This window comes from Pseudorca crassidens, chromosome 13 (assembly GCF_039906515.1).
Source record: "Pseudorca crassidens isolate mPseCra1 chromosome 13, mPseCra1.hap1, whole genome shotgun sequence".
Lineage (NCBI taxonomy): Eukaryota > Metazoa > Chordata > Mammalia > Artiodactyla > Delphinidae > Pseudorca > Pseudorca crassidens.
This window is the reverse complement of record NC_090308.1, coordinates 42,521,982-42,542,225: the sequence shown is the minus strand read 5'-3', so window position 1 is coordinate 42,542,225 and position 20,244 is coordinate 42,521,982. Positions and strand designations below refer to the sequence as shown.

The following is a 20,244-nucleotide window of genomic DNA, read 5'->3' as shown; positions in this document are numbered from 1 at the left end:
ACCAAATTCCTCACGTTGGACTTAGGATCCTCGTCGTTTAACTGAGTTCCACCTGCTCCAATTACCTGCTTGAAAGACACAGTCCCAGTCCCGGATCTTAAAAACTCAACCCAACACCTACTTCTTGGCACAAGCTTTTCTATCTTGCCTGCCTCAGCCGGAACTAATTTCATTCTTTACTTCCTACCCTAATTATAAAACAGAGCAGAATGATCTGTATTTTAATCCCACATATGATATTTGCTCCTGATGTGATATTTTGAAAGTTACCTATGCTGTTTAAACTTAGTATTCTCATCTGAAACATAAGTAGGATAATATTAATAAAGTTCTGTGAGGATTCAATTAAATCATATATTCATTATTATAGTACAGTGCCAGGTGCTTAGAAATCTAATATTAATATGTGCAAATTTGCTATAAACAGCCTTTTGCAGACATATCGTTAGTTATGCAATAATCTCTTCAGATAAATTTCTTGATGTTCAGTGTTAAAAGTATATTTTCTCTTTTAATTTTGACATTTATTAACCCACTGTTTTCTAGAAATCTGTCAACTTACATCGTAACTAATAGCCCGTGAAAGTCCCGTCTTATACAAACTTGGCCAACTGTAAAATGTTTTATCTCTGCCAATCTGATAGAAGAAAATTGATAATTCATTTTTTCTCTGCAACTCTATGGTTGCTGTGAGGTTGAACATTTTTCACATGTTTTTTCACCATTCATAGTTCTTCTTTTCTAAAGTAAGTCTTCATGTTCTAAACTTAATTTAAATACTCCTATATATATATATATGAGTTGGTAAAATTGTATTTATCATACGTAAAGCTTTTTTCCATTCTTTGGCTTTATTTTTATTGTCTTCCGTTTATTGTCATATAGTTAGTTTCGAAGCAGTTGAATTTATTAATTATTTCTTTTAGTGATCCTGGATTTTTGAAGCTGGCTTCTTAAGGCATTCCCACTCCAAGATTGTAGAAATATTCATCCCTCATTTATTCTAATATTTTTATAGGATGAGGTCTTGTTTTGTTTTGGTTTTGCTATTTGTCTGTTTGTATTTAAATCATATCTTTTTTTAAATGCCTCCTGGAATTTATTTGAATCTGTAGTGATGTAGGAGTTGGATTTTTTTTTAATCCTTCTTTTAAACTTCATTTTTAAAGAAAGAAGTACTGAACTTTTTACTTTTTTTTTAAAGCAGCTTTAGGTGTACAGCAGAATTGAGATTATTCAGGTACAGAGATTTCCCATAAACTCTCTTTCCCCACACATGCATAGCTTCCCCCATTATCAACACCACTCACCAGAATAGTACATTTTTTAGTAAGGGCGAACCTACATTTGCATAACCATAATCACCCGAAGTCCACATTTCACCTTACCTTCACTCTTGGTGTTTGGACAAAAGTATAATGAGATATATCCCTCATTATGATATCAATACCATACAGAGTATTTTCACTGGTCTAACAGTCCTCTGTGTGCTACCTGTTCATCTCCCCCTAGCCCAACGCCATCCCTCTCAACCCCTGATCTTTCCAGTATCTCCATAGTTTTGCCTTTTCCGGAATGTCATACAGTTGGAATCATACAGTATGCAGCCTTTTCAGATTGGCTTCTTTCACTTAGTAATGTGCATTTAAGTTTCCCCCATGTCTTTCATGGCTTTATAGCTCGTTTCTTTTTAGCTTAGAATAATATTCCATTTCCTGGATTGCCGCAGTTTACTTATTCTTTCGCCTGCTGAAGGAAGGAGTTATTTTTCATTCTAAATGGATGGCCCCACTTTGGTTTGAAGGATCATCTTTATCATATTCCACACTCCCTTATGTACATGGTATTGTTTCTGGAGTGTATTCTCTTTTACTGGCTTGTCTATTCCTACACCAGTACAAATTGTGCTAATTTCTGGATATTTTATGGAATTTTTGGATTATGGTTTTGTTCCATTATCTTGTTATACGGTTACATATTGATATACAAGAAAGGTATTGATGTTAGTACATTTTTTTAAACAGGACAACCTTCTGAATCCTATAGTTTCTAATAGTCTGTTTTTGAATTGAGCTGATACTTGTAAAAGAGCACTTCTGAACACTAGTTCCTCAGCTGTTCGGATTTGTTACTCAAAAAAAGAGTTTCGTTGCCAAAGAAGATCAGAAAATTCTGATTAAACAAAGCCATTAATATGCGGTTGTGTCCTGTGGATCTACAAAAAGAGAGTATGGCAAAAAGCATTTCCATAAATTATTTGACCATGAATCTCTTTTCTTTTTTATAAAGGATCTCACAATACTAGTGTTCTGAAGAACATTATTTTTTGTTCTCTGCAGCACATGGCATATGTAATTTTAAAATATCAGGTCAGTTAATACACTCAACTAATACATACAGATTCCTCCGTTAATGTAAAACCCATGCTCAAGCATAGAACACTGATTTGTGCATTTTGGGACAGCAATTCTAACATTCCTTTGTACAAGACTCTTTTGTTTCTTTTTAAAAGACAAAGATGCCTCAGTATCAAGAACCACCCAGTGAGAATAATATACTATACATCCAATTAGAGTCTCAGAAGGCAAGAAAAGGATATAGTAGAGACAACCTTTTGAGAAATGATGACTAATAATTTTCCAGAAATGTTGAAATACATGAATTAGCAGTTATAGGAAGTATGTTGTATACCCAGCATGATAAAGCAAAAAAAATTTAATTTAAAAAAAAAAAAAAAAGGACCACCCAGTGAAATCGAAGATGACCTTCATAGCAAAAATCCAGGCTAAAAAGGATAGCACAGAAAAAAAATTCAAACAGTGAAATAAACTCGAGCACTTTTCCATATCTTTCCTCTGACCCATGGCTCCGTTCACTGTTCTTGCACCGAGCTTTTGTCCCCCCAGCCCCATGTGGGAGGCCCAGATGGAGGACATGATTACTGTCAGATTGGCAGACTGGGTCTTCTGCCACATCAGCTGTGCCTTTCTCTGTAGGTGGTGAGCGGAAGGCAACTCGGCAAAGGACAGACTGTCTACTCCTCCTGCCAAGCCCTGAAATCAAGGAGCCCACACACAAAATAAGACAGAACTAAGCTTAGCTAAAAAATAAAACAAATAGAATAATAGGAACAACAAACATCAGTTTTGATAGTAGGGAAATTAATAAACAAATTACAGTGGTACATTCATACGATGGAGTATTCTAAATATATTAAGAATCCTGTTTCCATCAAAACTTCAGGGTATAGGGGAAAACCCACCATGTAATGCTCAGTGAAAAAGCTGGGTACACAACTGTGTGAAAAATTATATACATATCTGAGAGAAAACACTGAAAGAAAATACAATCATAGGTTAATAGTGGTGGAATTATAGGATTTTTTCTTTTATTCTTCTCTAGCTCTTCTCTATCTTATAAATATTTTACAATAAATATGTACTGTTATAATCAGAGAAAATTTTTTAATAAAGAAAACATTTAATAGTCCCATTTTTCCATGTTTAAATTTAGATTACAACTGTAAAAACCTAAAGCACACAATTCTATGTTCGTAGCAGTGAAGCCTTCAGCAAAGATTTATATAAAATACCAAAACTTTAAAAAAAAGTGCTACTAACCATAGTAAGCCTAAGTAGTGTTTTAAACTATAGTTTAAATTAAACCAAGAGTGTAACACAAATATGTTTCTTTTTTATTCTACCATAGACTTCTATCTCCAATACCTTAGCATAATAGTGAATATTGTATTTAGTACTTTTATTATTTTTAAAAGTATGACTATAAGTATTGTCACATGTAAGCTATCATGCTATTTCCTTTGTCTTTAGATAAGAAGAGTGCATCTTTCCCTGGCTAGAATGTATTTGGTTTTTAAAGTTGATTCAGTGACTGTTTTAAGCACAACTAAGTCAAAATAACTGAAAAGACATGAAACACTATATATAGGAGGAATGACACCCAGAAATGAGAAGGAAATCATAAATGTCCAGCAAAACTCACCAAAAGAATTACAAATGCACAGATAGAAAGGAATTTACCAACAATTCTGTCTTTTAATAATTATTATTATATATAAATATATAATACATAAAATAATATATAAATATATAATAACTAATAGTAAGATTAAATGTTAAATGTTCACCTACGTCTGCTTCCCTCATCATCCACTTCCCGATACAGTCATCCATCCACAATATAAATAGTACTGCTGCCTGCAATTAGAAGGCATTGCCCTGTGGCCGAACCTATTGCATGCTTCAAGACAAATATAAATGATTTTGTAATAAATGAGTTTAACTGATATTTTTTAAGGTGTGCAAAATTGATTTTATTTAAGCCTCCTTTACCCAAAACCCATAACCCCCCTGCAAAAAAAAAAGATCTATCAACAGATAACTTAAAGAAATAAAGTAGCTCTGCCCTACCTTCTGTAATGAGTAATGTTCCTAACTTATTTTGGAAAAAGAATCTTTCTTGCCTTGCTACCAACTTCTCATGAGAAAACTTCTCATAAAGATAAAATAATTCAAGCATTTGTAACAAGCTGAATTCTACATGTTCTAATTTCTACAAAGACAAATATTAGACCAGGAAGACTTACCAGGTTAGTTACACATGACTTTAGGCAGCTGTTTAAAATTGTACACTGTAACACAGAAGTCCATATGCAGCCAAGAGTCACAAAATTGACAAGTTTCAGAACAAGCCAGTAAATGTTCTTCATCACTTCACCAATGGCGGATTCTTAGATGAACTTTCTTCTCATTTTCTCCTTTTAGCTATCTGAATTCTTTGGGTTTCATCACTTCAGTTGAAAGAGTGGCCGGTGGATTTTTTGGGTTTGTTTTGATGTGTTCGAATATCTTTGCCTTTTAAAATAGTGTTTAGACCTTTGCATCCTAGATAGCTTGTATCTTTCCCATAACAGCTATTTCATAATGTAGCTTCCTTTTACTCCCATAAAGAAAGTCACCCACTGCGTAAAGGTTAGGTCTTAGGAGAGCACTTCACATGGAAAGTCAACAAAGTAGAGAACGCAAATTGCATTTCAGCATAAGCATGTGACAACGTGCAGTCTGAGACGGGATCAGACTCGGTGGATCCTCCACCACTTCACTTCTCTGAGGTTTGTTCAGCTACGCAGGAAATTGGGTTTTGACCGTCTATGCTTTAGCAAACAGTAATACTATTCTAATAATGAATTCTCAAAAAAATCAAAGCGCCCAAATCAAATGATGCAGCAGAGAGAGAAAACAGAACGCTTCGAAACCAAATACATATTTCAAAATGAAAAAGCAAACAAAGCTGCAATTAATAGACAAATACTCTGAGGGTTAGCTAAAGACAAGGAAGTTTGTTAGCGCGCTCTCAGAACTTCACTACATATTAACTAAAACACAGGCTTATCAGGTCTATTGAGACAGAACTGAAACCAGCCACCACAGAAACCTAAGATATGTCCCGGTGTAGCTGTCCTGAAAAGGAAATATTGTACAAATTTCAATCAACCCAGCATCAAGATAAAGTTTACGCCTGAAACAAAGAATTTGAAATTTGCAATGTACAGAAGTGAGTCATTCTGGATAGGTACTTTTTAGATTGCTGAGGGTTAACTCTTTAAGGCTAGATATTTTCGTGTTGGTGTTCTTTCTTATGACAACCTGAAGTACCAAATCAACTTCCTTGTCTTCTTAAATAAATTATACTAATGTAATTTAAGCTTTTCTTAATGGCATGAAGTTATTGTGAGCAACGTCTGCATGCGGGTTTGCTTTGAGCTGAACACCTTTTAGTAAATGCTAACCAAATCGGTGAACAACATAAACAAGAACGATACTGACTCCAGAACTGGCCCCTAAAACCTGTTCTCTTGAAAAAATTCCCCACTGTCTGCCTGCTCTTTGTTCATTTTCTGCATTTTAAAGAACGTAGATTAAAGAATATGCAACTATCCAACTTCTTGGTCAAAGGATATGGCCATCTTTCTACAAAAGCATTTTTAAATCACAGAATAAACTATCTTGCCTAAGGGATTTTCTCATTCCAACAAAATTTATCTTCTTCACTGTGCCACAAGTGCCTTTGTCTTATTAGCACAAATAATATTTGTAACTTTTACTTCAGTAACAAAGTGGACCACTAAGTACTTCCTTGAAAACCTAAATACATTCTTTACTCTCACTTGATCTAACTGTTTGGTGGGATGTGAAAAAGAAGTATCCTTACAATATCAGGACTTGTGCTTATTCTGGTTTGGGGAATCTAACCGGTACATAGATTTGCACTTGTGAAAAATGGAGTATGTTCAAAGATATTTGTTGTAGAATTAATTATATTAGCAAAAGACTTGAAACAACCTAAAAGTTCAATAGTATAATACTGGATCAACCAATTCACACATCTTCTCCAGGTGTTTTCTCCAAATAGACTTATTTGGACTCCTTCACAACATAATAGTCTCCAGGCAATTGGATGGCTTACATGGTGGCTTAGAGCTTCGGTAAAAGTGTGCCAGTGTTAAGCTGTATTGACTTCCATGATTCAGCTTTAGAAATCATGCAGCTACTTTTGCTCCATTTTACTGATTACCAGAGAGGCACAAAACTGCCTAGATTCAAGAAGAGGGGAATTAGACCCTACCTTTTGACGTGGGAATAGCAAAGTCCTAGAAGAACATATAAGAGGAAGAGATCATTGCACCACCACTTCGGAAAATAAAATCTGCCACCGTATAGGGAATCATTGTTGGGATGGTTCTGAAATGCAGAAATTTAAGTTACCACAGTTTAGTTAAATAATAATACAGTTCAAACTTCAGTTAGCCCAATATGTTAACTGTAACTATTGTTCATTAAATACAAACTTCTCTGCTATCTCTGCAGTCCACAAATCAGGTGTATATAACAGATGCACATTAAGATCAGATACCAATTATGTCACTTCTTTCAAAGTCTGTCAGTGATTGGCCACTCACTGCACATCTGCTATTCAGTTCTTACACAGACAGCAAAACATGTTGTTGTGTTGCCTCCTTGTCTTCCAGTGGTAAATCCACATGACATTTTACAAAATGATGTTCAGAAAAATGGATAATTGGAAAAAGGGAATTGGCCAACAAAGATAAAAATGCAGCAAAGAAACAAAAGTGATAAAACTGGAAGTGATATTTGAATCAAATGTAAATGGAGGATTTGACACCAAAAACAAGGCAACAAAAGGAAAAACAAACAAGGCGAACTACATCAAACTAAAAAGTTTCTGCATAGCTAAGGAACCCATCAACAAAATGAAAAAGCAACCTACAGAATGAGAAAATATTTGCAAATCATGTATCTGACAAGGGGTTAATATTTATTTGTAATGTCTGAGTTTTGTACCATGTGTACATATTACAGTTTCAAAAAATAAATTTTTAAATAATAATTTTTTAAATATTCTGCATGAAACTTTAAAAGTATAAGACTTAACAACCTCCAAATTCATCTCAAGTTAAAATAGGATACTCTAAATACATGGCAAGAGTTCACATCAAACAAGTTCCTCCAAAATGTCTTTGAACAAAATTTTAGTGCATGCATTAAAAATGTTATACTAACAAATAAGACTTAAACTCCTAAAAAATCCCTTAGAATAAATCAACTTTCCCATGGGATCAATTTGCAATTAAGAGATCACATTCTGAAACAATTGCCTTGTTCATAGATTGAATCAGTGAGGTGGCACTGTGAAAGGAGAAATTGTTAAAACATTCCTTTTTTCTAATCCTGCTTCATTAGAATAAGCTATACAGATGGTTAGCAACGGAATAGATTTGATGTGATCAAATACATCGGAGTTTTGAAATTATATTTATTGAAAATATACAATGTATATCCTCAAACTCAGTTGTACTCTATCAGCACCACATAACTCCAGGGAAATAAAAGTTTACAGTCATCAAAAGGAGCCCCAAAGAAGGACCTTTTACACTATTAGGCTTGAGAAGGGCCATGTTGTCAGGGGAACCACTGACTAAAACCACCGGTCCCACCGGTCTGGCCAGGCCCTATAGTAACCATTTGCATGAATTATCTTACAATAGGAAGTCCTGGTAAGGAATGTGGAACTAACAAGCCACCACCAACCGGAAGACTTCGGGAAAGGTCAAAAGGAGAGAGGAGATACCAGTCCATATGTCCTACCAACCTCCCAGAATCCTCCTCGCTGGATTCCATCTTGGCTGAGCGATGTGCACGCCACCATGAGGGACCCTGAGTCAGACTGACTGGCCAGAGAAAACCCAGAAACTAACCCAATTACCATAAAAGCCGAGACTGCGAGCCACGTGGCAGAGCAGTTCTCCTGGGTTCCCTTACCCTGCTGATCCCCACCTGGGCTCCCCTTCCCAATGAAGCCTCTTGCTTTGTCAACATGCGTGTCTCCTCAGACAATTCATTTCCGAGTGTTAGACAAGAGCCCACTCTCGGGCCCTGGAAGGGGTCCGCCTTCCTGCAACAAGACTGGTCTCAACTTTGTAGAATAAAACGAGAAAAAGAAAATGGATGCAAAGGAAGAAAACTTTCTGTTTCTTGTCTGCAAGACATTCATTACAATAAGAGTGCGTTACTTTCATCACAGTCTTTAGAGGTTTCTTCATGTGCATTTCACAGCATCTTCCCTGTCTGCTCCCCTGACCCCCTGCACCCATGACCCCCAGCTTCTCACAGGTGAACTGACTCACCAGTACCCCCAGGTTGGGCTCTCAATCCTACCATTGGCCAGAACTTAAGACACTCATTCATAGATGAAGTAGGCACCAAGTCAGTTTTGCTGGATTTCTCACTGTAACTTTGTGATTCACTTCCATTTATTGAGTTTCTGCCATCATCTGGGGTTCCATAAACTTCTGGTAGCAACTCCGAATTTGTATCTTCACAAATAATCTGTTTCTTGATACCTGGTTCCCATGAATGGGCTGCTGGCTGAAATTTCTCCAGTTAGAGCCAGTGGCCTCCAAGGCAAATACCTGTGTTCCACTGAGCACTCCTTCCAGCCACCCAGGGCCTTCTTATCTCCTGACAAAAGCATTGCTTTTTATTTGTCAACTCTCCCAAGTATTTGCACTTTTTGAGCCTTTTCAATCTAATTGAGACTAAAAGGCATTGTGTTTTCATGGAAGATACTTCCAGAGATTGCAACTAGATACTGGATGACCACTTCACCATTTTACCTAAAGCTAGCCCTCAAGTGAAAACTGCTTTTGTAATAAAGTTGAGAGGTTTTCAAATACAAAATCAGGCCCTCTTCTCCCAGCCTCCAGATCAGAGGACCCAGAATCTATAACAGGGTTTTCACATTCCTCTCCCTCAAGAGTGGCCCCAACCTTTGTTCTTAATGAAGCTTCTCCAACCCCTGAGGAGCTGGGGCCCAGAAACCCCACAGTACCACGTGGCACCACCAGTGACCTCGCAGACTGCCATACACACCACCAGCACCCCATCTTGGGCCAGAACTGCTGCTGTTTCAAACCCTACTCCAGGCTTGAAATATATGCACAGAGCCAAGAAAGCAACTGCCGAAGGACAGACGGTGGGCAGAGGACAGGAAAGCACAGATGCATCTTGTTGAGGCAGAAAACCTCAATGGGCAATGGGAGCAGGTGAGGGAGGCAGTGACTCTGACCCATGAGAACCAAGCCGGGGACTTTTATCTTGTAATAAAGGACTTTAAGAAATATGTGATTATAATTGTAATTATTAAGCCGTGAGTGACGTGGGAAAAACTCCAACATTGGCATTTTTACAGATATTGAGAAACCAATTTATAAAAGCGGGGGCAGAATAGGAAGGCTTACTAATAACTAATTATGTTGCAGGAGAATGGGGCATGGAGGATGGTCATGTCCCAGGTCTCTGGCAAGTTGCTGGAATGGGCCACCAGGTGAGGGTCCCTGGCTCTGCGCAGGAAAGAAGTCAAGAGTGAGCCATAGTAAAGTGAAAGCAAAGTTTATTTAGAGAGATACACATTCCGTAGACAGGATGCGGTCTGTCTCAGAGGTGAGAGCGGCCCCAGGGTGCAGGGGTGGTTAGTTTTTATGGGCTGGGTAACTTCATAGGCTGTCAAGTGGGAGAAATACTCTAACTAAATATCTTGGAGAAGGGGCAGGGATTTCCAGGAATTGGAGCACCACCCACTTTTTTTTTAACATCTTTATTGGACCACCCAATTTTTGGCCTTTTATGGTCAGCCTCAGAACTGTCATGTTGCCTGTGGGCGTGTCATTTAGCGTGCTAATGCATTACAGTGAGCATATAATGAGGCTCAAGGTCTACTGGAAGTTGAATCTTCTGCCATCTTAGGCCTAGAAGATTCTAACCCGTTTTTGTTGTGTCCTCAATGGCTGCGTCATTCTTTTAATGGGTGTGCCCAGCCCCCTTACCTCTTCTTTCAATTACATCATTTATTATTGTTTACCGTTTATGACTTAGTCTGAGCACAAAACCAATTAGCTTTGAATACGGACTTCAGACTTAAAAATGTCTTGACAAGTATACACCAAAGTTCACCTAGGAAAGAGAAAACAGGGAATCTTCTAGACTTTCCTTTGCTTCAAAAATTATTGCAGTGGTGGACTTCCCTGGTGGCACAGTGGTTGAGAATCCGCCTGCCAATGCAGGGGACATGGGTTCGAGCCCTGGTCCGGGAAGATCCCACATGCTGCGGAGCAACTAAGCCCGTGCATCACAACTACTGAGCCTGAGCTCTAGAGCCCCTGAGCCACAACTACTGAGCTCATGTGCCACGTGTGCCACAACTACTGAAGCCCGCACACCTAGACCCTGTGCTCTGCAACAAGAGAAGCCACCGCAATGAGAAGCCCGTGCACCGCGACAAAGAGTAACCCCCGCTCGCCACAACTAGAGAGAGCCCGCATGCAACAACGAAGACCCAACACAGCCAAAAGTAAATTTAAAAAAAAAATTGTTGCAGTGGTAAAGAGAGGCTTTGGTACATCCGAAAACAGTTCTTCACCCTCAACGTGTATGGAGAGATCGTTTATTAGGTGGTAGACATGGTATTAGATTTCAAAGCACTTTATTTCTCTTATCCACTCCCTCCTGCAACATGTCTCTGACATCAGAGCCCTCACCTTTTCTGTCTCCTGGAAATAGTACAGTAGTTAGAACACGGACTCCCATATCAGCCTGTGTCTAATCCTGTCTCCACTTATGAGCTTGGGAGTTACTTCAGTTCTTCTGCCTCAATTTTCTCATCTGTAAACGGAAATAATAATAGATTCAATCACAGAGTTTTAGTACCTGCCGCCTGGTACATTCTTGGTCAATTTCTTCACGTTTAAGAATTTTGTCACTTAGGTATCCACGTTGTTCCAGTTGAGGTTAAATTAGTCCTAATGATTTGCTGAATTAATCTTCAACAGTTATTTACTGCCAACTATGTGCCAAAGACCATGCGAAGAACTATGAAGACCACACTGAAGCAAACAGATAAAAATCCCAGTCGTCATTTGGGTAGGGACCAGAGGAAGACACACCAGACATAAACAAGTAAAACGCCTGCTAATAGATAAAGAAGATGTGGTACATACATACAATGGAATATTACTCAGCCATAAAAAGGAACGAAATTGGGTCATTTGCAGAGACGTGGATGGACCTAGAGATTGTCATACAGAGTGAAGTAAGTCAGAAAGAGAAAAACAAATATCGTATATTAACACATATATGTGGAATCTAGAAAAATGGTACAGATGAACCAGTTTGCAAGGCAGAAATAGAGACACAGATGTAGAGAGCAAATGTATGGACACCAAGGGGGGAAAGAGGGGGCGGGGTGGTGGTGGTGGGATGAATTGGGAGATTGGGATTGACATAGATACACTAATATGTAAAAAATAGATAACTAATAAGAACCTGCTGAATAAAAAAATAAAATAAAATTCAAAAAAATAAACACGTGCTAAGTTATTATACGCTAATAAATTCTAAAGAGGAAAAAGGACAGATTTGCGGGGATAGAGGGCTAAGTTTGCAGGTTGCTATATTAGATATTATAGCATTGAGTAAACTCTATATAATTTTGTTTATTATTTAAAGATATATAAAATTGTGATTTTAATTGGAACAGTGAACTAGTCTTTGCTAATATAACAAGGGTACCTGCTCACAAATTAAAAACATTTGCACAAACATTGTTTTCTTTAGCTATTTGTATTTAGTAAAAAGATTTCTCAATTTCTTTCACATACTTTCAACAAGAGCACTTGGGCCACCTACAAGTAAAGATCACAGCTGAGAGCAAAGTGCTTTCTTTCAATAGCTCTTATTGCTATTGTGATGATAGACACACTGTTTAAACTCAGAGAGGATGAAGAACTAGGAAACCATGACTTCAGCCTTAGCAAGTTTCTCTATTTCTTTATCAGATCACCCGATCTGCATTTGCAAATGTTGCAACATATACATCAGACAAAGGTTCCAATTGAATCCTTCACTAGAAAGAAATTTTATGACACAAAATTGTTACAAAACCCCTCTAAGATGGGGGTTTATAATAATATAATTTTGTATTTAAAATAATTGACATTTATTTAAATATTATTAATATATTTATACCTTTAAATATTTTAAGGATATTTTAAATTTTAATTAAATATTTTAAATATAAGTAATATAATGTATTATTGATTATAATATAATTAAATATTATTAATATATTAAATAATGTAATTTAGTATCACTAAAAATATATTTAACAATGTAATTTAAAATAATATATTCTCTTTTTTATTTCAAAGACTGGGCTTGGAGAAGGAGGTTGGTTCAAACCACAGGCATCCAGACATTAATAGCCAACACCCTAGAGAGTGGAGATCAGTGTCAAGCTGCCATATCATCAAGAAAGTGTGAGTGCCCATTAGCTGTCTGGCAAGAGTAAGGTAAATTGCTTTGGGGGTAAAAAAAAAAAAAAAATTGCTTTGGGGGTCTCAATCAGGGTTCCCATTTAAAAGGTAATCATTAAGAAAAAAGGATTGGAGTTTTGAAGGTATGTTATTTGAATGTTTATATTTATGTGTCCAAGTTTAATTTCCCTGTTTTGAAATACACACATGATTCAGAACGGTTCCGGTGGTTTTCCTCTACCGTGGGTTTTGTATCAACATACAAATATAGCTGTTGTGATTAACTCACACTGAATGAGCAATGTCTGTGTACTGCACACTGAGAAATGATTTATGTGTATTATCTCCTTCCAGTCTAAGACTCAATAAAATAATTATTAGCATATCCACTTTACAGTCGAGAAAACTGAGGCCTGAGAAGGTTAACAAAGTTTCTTAGGTTCACACAGATAGGAAGTCGCAGAATTGGGACTGAAATCCATATTTATCTGACCTTAATTTTAATCTTAAAATCAACCTTGACATTAAACTGCCTTTAGCCAGGTAATGTTTTCAGTGGGTCATCAGCATTCTTTTCATCTCTCTGAACTGGAATATCTAATTAGAATGGTCCTGCTCCTTTTAAAGAGGAAATGTATTTTATTTAGCACTATCAATTTAAAGTTCGAGTAGTTCCCACTCTCCACTCCTGCCCCAAAATTTAAAATAATAATAATAATAATAATAACAGGAGAGAACTATAAGATATTGCATTCCGACTGTTGCAATAACTAATCATTTCTCGTTTTTAGATTTGAATAAAGTTCCTGGCGGGAACGGCAACAGTTTAAGTGTATTATTATCTTTTGTAATAGTAACATTCCTTATATAATACTTACATTATACTAGATATCTCTCAGAATATATGAAATATACTACCTAATTTTCAAAGGAGTTACCAAGGCAAAGAACTAAGACTGAATAGGGTTTGGACAGTAGACGAAGCTTTGGTTTATTGGGAACTAAAAATGTCCTCATGAACTTAACATGTCATTAGGTCAATCAGTTTGACTAATCAGACTGTTCCCTGGTCTCTAGAATTGTGAAAAGTTAATCCAGCTAAATCCCTTTGACATGTGTGAAATAGCTAGACTTCACTGGTCTGTTCTAATCATGAACACCACTATGTTCACAAGATCACAGTGCCCTGTGCTTTTGAATCTTCTCCGTGGGAGAACCCTGACAGCAAAGGAGAATTAATGAGTTAAGTGGGGATGATGTCCGTCTCTGGAATTGGGTTTGAGTTTTGAGCTTTGAGCTGCTCATGAGCTCAAATTTTCTTTGTATCTCTAGTTTCGGTTTTAAAATTCATACAAATTTAGCATTTTACTCCATAACATGTTTTAATATAAAAATCAATGAAAAACTGAATTAACACTGGGCCCACCTACTTCCAGACTTCTTTAAATGAGATCATGTTTGTGTTGTTTAAGACATTTTCAACTTGATACTCTGATTCTTACTCAAGAGCTTCTAAAGTGATACATAACAATAAAAACAAAAAGAATATAAAATGATAACAGATAACGATGAAGCCCAGCACCTTGCAGGTGGTACAAAAATGTTTATGGGTGATGAATATCGGTATCAAATAAGAAAAGATTTAACATCAAAAATTCAAAATAAGAACTTCAGTTTTTTTTCCGGTAGCTTATCCCAATCACATGGGAAGGATGGGTCCTAATTAAGCTTCAGGAGCACAGGGCTGTTATGTACTCGTAAGGTTTGTTCCAGATATTAAACAGTCTTACCGAACATTGTGCACTATCTACAGCCAACATGGCTGTGTGTTCCAATATTGTAAGCAGATCAGCTACTGTAGTCATTATTGTACTTTTTCAGTTGCTTTTTTACCTACCTTGAATTTTCACTGAAATAGTCACTTCAAAACCCTGGCTGCGTTATTTTGAAGGGACTCCCCAGCAGCTGATCCACCCCAAGCCATTTATTTCAAGTGTAAAAGAGAACTATGATGTCTTCCTATGTCACCTCCTTTCTGAATCTTTACTTCCATCTGTTCCTCTGGAAACTGAATAGTCACAGTTTCCCAGAGGAACAAGAAAGCCTGTAAATGAATCTCAAGCGACCCAGCTGTGAGAGCTGTGGTGAGATAGCTGCCTCGCTGCTCCCCCGGACAAGCACTGCCCTCATCACAAGTGGACACTGTCTAGAGGGACAGGTGCACAGATTTGGCACTCCTAAGACTTGGGTTGCTGGACACCAATTCAGACTTTGGATGCTTCATTCTTTTCAGACTTGGAAATGTCAACTAGACAGTCTCTGAGACTAATTCTATACCAACACAAGGTGTAAAAATCAGCTGCTCCCCTGCCTAAAACACTTTGTCGCCTTCCCATTTCCCTTTGGATTGTTACACTAATTAAACAAGGAACGCATTAGACTGAGTTGGCTCTAATGCTGTGGGGGTCTAGGTAAGCAAACCAAAACTTAAGCCTTTAAATGCCTCGAGGTTGAGAAATCGAAACCTGAGGACAATCCATCACGAACAGCCAGCCAGGCTTTTCCCAAATGAGGCAGCTGCTTAATCAAATAATTGCCTTGCTTTGCTCCTCTCTCGCCTTCTCTGTGTAAGTCTTTCTCCTAGCTGCTGTCGACAGAGCACTCCTAAACACTTCGCTCCAAATGGATTCTGATTTGGCACTGCCCAATTAGAACCTACATTTGCTCAAATAAACTTAAAATTGTTAATGTGCCTCGGTTTACCCTTTAACAGTTCAACATCTAAAATCCCTAAAACAGACGTGGTTTACAAGGCTCTCCTCAGCCTACCTGCTCAGCTTCTCTCCCTCTGATCTCCTCCTACATCACCTCCAACTGGCCAGAACTCCTTCTGGTTCTTTCCTTCACCAATGGGCCTTCCCTCATCAGTCTCCACTTCCTGGAAGGCCCACCCCTTTCTCCATCTGACTCATCCTACCCATCCCTCACACCACTTTCCCAGTGACCCACCCCCTCCAAGACTAGCTCTGGTTCCCTCATTCCAGCATCCCCTGGGTCCCTCTTTCTGCTCATAGTTGGCACACTTGTAATTATTTGCTGATTAATTACTCTTTAGTTATTTGTATAAAGGCTGTATTCCACACTAGATTATCAATCCCTTGCGAGTAGGAGAGCTTTCACTGCTGGTTCCTTGAACAACTACTTTAGCCAATAGGTTCAAGCATGTGAAATGGCTGATATCTGAACAACAATTTCACATGCTTCAACCTAATACCTGTTCAACAAATACTTATTAAGCAAATACATTAAAAAGCCTTTCACTGTGGTTTTAGGATCCCTCCCTCTCTGTGTGTGTGTGTGTGTGTGTGTGTGTGTGTGTGAGGGATCATCTATTAGTGTTAACTGTTATTAAAAGAATCTCTTAAGTTATGCTAATTTTGAAAAATTTAATTGGGTTTCATGGAAATTTTTTTCAAAATTAAATACAATAATAAATTCTAAAAAATGGTTCCTGTTTGAAATACAACATTAGTAGTTTCCCTCTGCTGCTTTAATCTTAGGTCAGTTCTCTATTCACCCGAGTTTTCTTCATTCTTCTCTGAGATTTAGCTCAAAAGGTCACCCCTTGAGGCCTTGCAGGTGAGTTCTGCATGATTTCTTGCCGACCGCCAGAAGGAGGAACCAGGACGGGATCTAGATTTGGCACTGTCACCCTCCCACCCCACCCGAAGCATCAGACACCTTTCTTCACTTTCCTTCCCTGAGTTGGATTTAACTGTTTATAACCAAGACCAGTTCTCTCAGCCAGGAGCTGCTCTCCAGGAATGCCTCACCCAAACTCCCCTAATGTTTATAACTCCATAGAACTCCTCTGATTCAAGCACAACCAAAACTTATAGTGATGCCAAGTCTATGGCACCTGAGTTAAGGCCATTCAATTTTATTCCTCTCATAGATTCTCCACCTAAGAGACTTTGGATGAGGGGAATATTGAGGGAAGAAACCATTCGGGAGAGTGGGGAAAGGGAGTATACAGGGATATGACAAATACTGCATAGAATTCTCTCACCCAGCCCCACTCATTGTTATAAATTAACTGGTTTGCTCACCTCACATAAGCATTCAGCAGGCACGTCCCGTGTACCAGCCCCCTGAGCTCCAGTGCCTGACAGGCACTGGCCCCCTACCTTGTGAAGCCCAAGTCTAGCAAAGCCAGGAAAAGAAGAGGTAATTTAATCATACTGAGAAAAATAGTCAACTGAAACACCTTGTTAGTAAAACTTAAAATCTTTTATAATTGCTCAAGCTTTGGAGCACTAGAGAAACTATTGCATTTTATATATAAGGCAAAAGATAGTAGTATGAATCATAAAATAAAATAATGCCTAGTGACTGGCCAGGAGGAAAGCAAGATGAAGGAAAAACAAATGGTCTAAGAAGATAGGAACAGGTCCTTCGGGAAGCAGATTCTTGAGACTATCACACCCTGTCCATCATCCAGCCTCCAGAGCTGCTTGAGGTTCAACGCACCCTGGAGCCCTGACTCTCCCATAGAGCTTGGAATGAAAAGCTCTCCCAGTCACAATCTGCTGACTTGACTTTCTGATGAATGGCAGCTCTGAGGAGCTCATCAACATACTCAGACCACAGCCACCTCCCAAAGGACAAAAGCCCTATGTGGCCTAAGAGAAGAGGCTTTCCCTCCTTCACCCAGAATGGCAATTCACCCAGCCCAGCACTTAGTCAGTACCTTAGTCAGGAAAAGTAGGATGTGCATGAACAGCCACGACAGTCCTGCCTCAGGAGGCCAACCAGATCACTCAAGACCTGCACACCTTCAGTCCTTACAGCAACTCAACTCAGTGAACATGGTATCAAACCCATTTTACAGGTGGGGAAACTGAGGCTTGAGCAGTTAGGTGCTTGAGCCAGGAGTCAAACCCAGACAGATGTATTTCACACTAAATCTCCAAATCTCTATATAGGCAAAGTTGCATCTGAAATTGATGGCTTCCTTACTCTCTCAAGTCATTTAGAAGTTAATTGATTCCATAGCTTATAGACCTGAAAGGGGTTAATCATGGAAACTTTTACACATACATTAATTTTTCATATATTTCTATATGATTCATCATCCTGTTTGCTGACAGTCTGCTATAGTGGAAGCATGACGCCAAGGAGCTATTTTCTTTTGTAAAGAGCTTTATTGAACTATGATTCACATGCCACACAATTCACCCATTTAAAGTGTGCTATTCAATGGCTTTTAGTATATTTACAGAGTTGTGCAATCATTACCACTATCTAATCTAAGAACATTTCATCATCCAAAAAAGAAACCCATTGCCCACTAACAATCTTCATTCCACCTCCCTCCAGCCCCTGGCAACCACTGATCTACTTTCTGTCTCTGTGGATTTGCCTATTCTGGACATTTTATGTAAAAGGAATCATACATGTGGCCTTTTGTGCCTGGCTTCTTTTACTTAGCATAGTGTCTTCAAGGGTTATCCATGTTGCACCCTGTATCAATACTTCATTCCTTTTTATTGCTGAATAATGTCCATTGTATGAATACACCACATTTCATTTATCTGCTCAACAGATGACAAACTGGGATTGCTTCCACTTCTGGGCTATTATGAATTATGCTACTCGTGACATTGGCTCTGTTTACTTTTAGTTCATCATACTCTCCTTTTACTCTATAGATTACAGTGAGCTCCCCTAGGTCTGTGACAAATTACTAGAAACAAGGCTAAAATCCCTGGGCAAGACAGCAATATGTGAGTCATACTTAGGGGGAATCAATTCTTCCTGGTTTGCCTAGAACTTCCCCAGTTTTAGCATGGAAATTCCTGTATCCTAGGAAAATTTTAGTTCCAGGCAAACCAGGACAGTTGGCCAGCCTCGACTGGAACTTGGCTCAGAAGAGAAGCCCACTTTCCTGGGATGAGTTTTGTGGTTTCTGGTGATGGTATAGTTATATTTTTAAAAACTGGCTTATGTAGTAACTATCCTTTTACATAGTTTCATTTGAGCAGAAAACAATTATTCTTTTAATTCCTGCATGGGGAACAATGCCCCCAAATTTCACAGCTTCACATATACTAATTTTAAAGTTATTACATATCTATCTATTAGGTAGACAGATTGATAAATAGATGCTATTTGCCCTGCATTTTTTTTTAAGATTTTTTTGATGTGGACCACTTTTAAAGTCTTTATTGAATTTGTTAACAACATTGCATCTGTTTCATGTTTTGGTTTTTTGGCCATGAGGCGTGGGATCTTAGCTCCCTGACATGGGATCAAACCCACGCCGCCTGCATTGGAAAGCAAAGTCTTAACCACTGGACCGCCAGGGAAGTCCCTGCCCTGAGTTTTTTTTTTTTTTTTCTCATGTGATTTTTTTTTTTTTTTAAGACTGTATTTTTTGGAGCAGTTTTAGGTTCATAGTAAAATTAAGAGGAAGGTACAGAGATTTCCCATATATCCCCGGTCCTCACACACGCATAGCCTCCTCCATAATCAAAATCTCCCGCCAGAGTGGTATGTTTATTACAGTTGATAGCCCTGCATATTTTTAGGCAGAGTACAGGTTAGTAATTAAAAGACCTCCCTAAAAGCTGAAAAGCCTCATGTCCACAGGGTGGCAGTGTGTCACCCCATAAACCCAAATAGAATTTAAGTAAAAACTATGTTAATAAAACCTAATCTCTATCTTTATGGGGAAATGCTAATGCCCATCAACTCCTTGTGAGATCAATGGCTTTGTTTTACACTGGTAAACAGACACGGATGGTTAACGATTGATGTTTCCAAACCTCCCTGGAGCCCTGACAAGAAATACAAAATTTTTTTTTTATATCTTTATTGGAGTATAATTGCTTTACAATGGTGTGTTAGTTTCTGCTTTATAACAAAGTGAATCAGTTATACATATACATATATCCCCATATCTCTTCCTCCTTCCATCTCCCTCCCTCCCACCCTCCCTATCCCACCCCTCTAGGTGGTCACAAACCACCTAGCTGATCTCCCTGTGCTATGCAGCTGCTTCCCACTAGCTATCTATTTTATGTTTGGTAGTATATATATGTCCATGCCACTCTCTCACTTTGTCACAGCTTACCCATCCCCCTCCCCATATCCTCAAGTCCATTCTCTAGTAGGTCTGTGTCTTTATTCCTGTCCTACCCCTAGGTTCTTCATGAGATTTTTTTCCCCTTAAATTCCATATATATGTGTTAGCATACGGTATTTGTCTTTCTCTTCCTGACTTACTTCACTCTGTATGACAGACTCTAGGTCCATCCACCTCACTACAAATAGCT

General features: G+C 38.2%; 1 protein-coding gene across 2 annotated transcripts in view; it reads left to right on the top strand.

Moving 5' to 3' along the window:
• Positions 1-20,244, top strand: part of DCBLD1 (discoidin, CUB and LCCL domain containing 1) — a 246,495-nt gene that overhangs the window by 124,193 nt on the left and 102,058 nt on the right. For both annotated transcript variants that reach the window (XM_067702268.1, XM_067702267.1), the window contains exon 6: positions 12,803-12,910. In XM_067702268.1, coding sequence (XP_067558369.1) covers positions 12,803-12,910 — 108 coding nt within the window. The remainder of the gene's footprint in view (positions 1-12,802; positions 12,911-20,244) is intronic.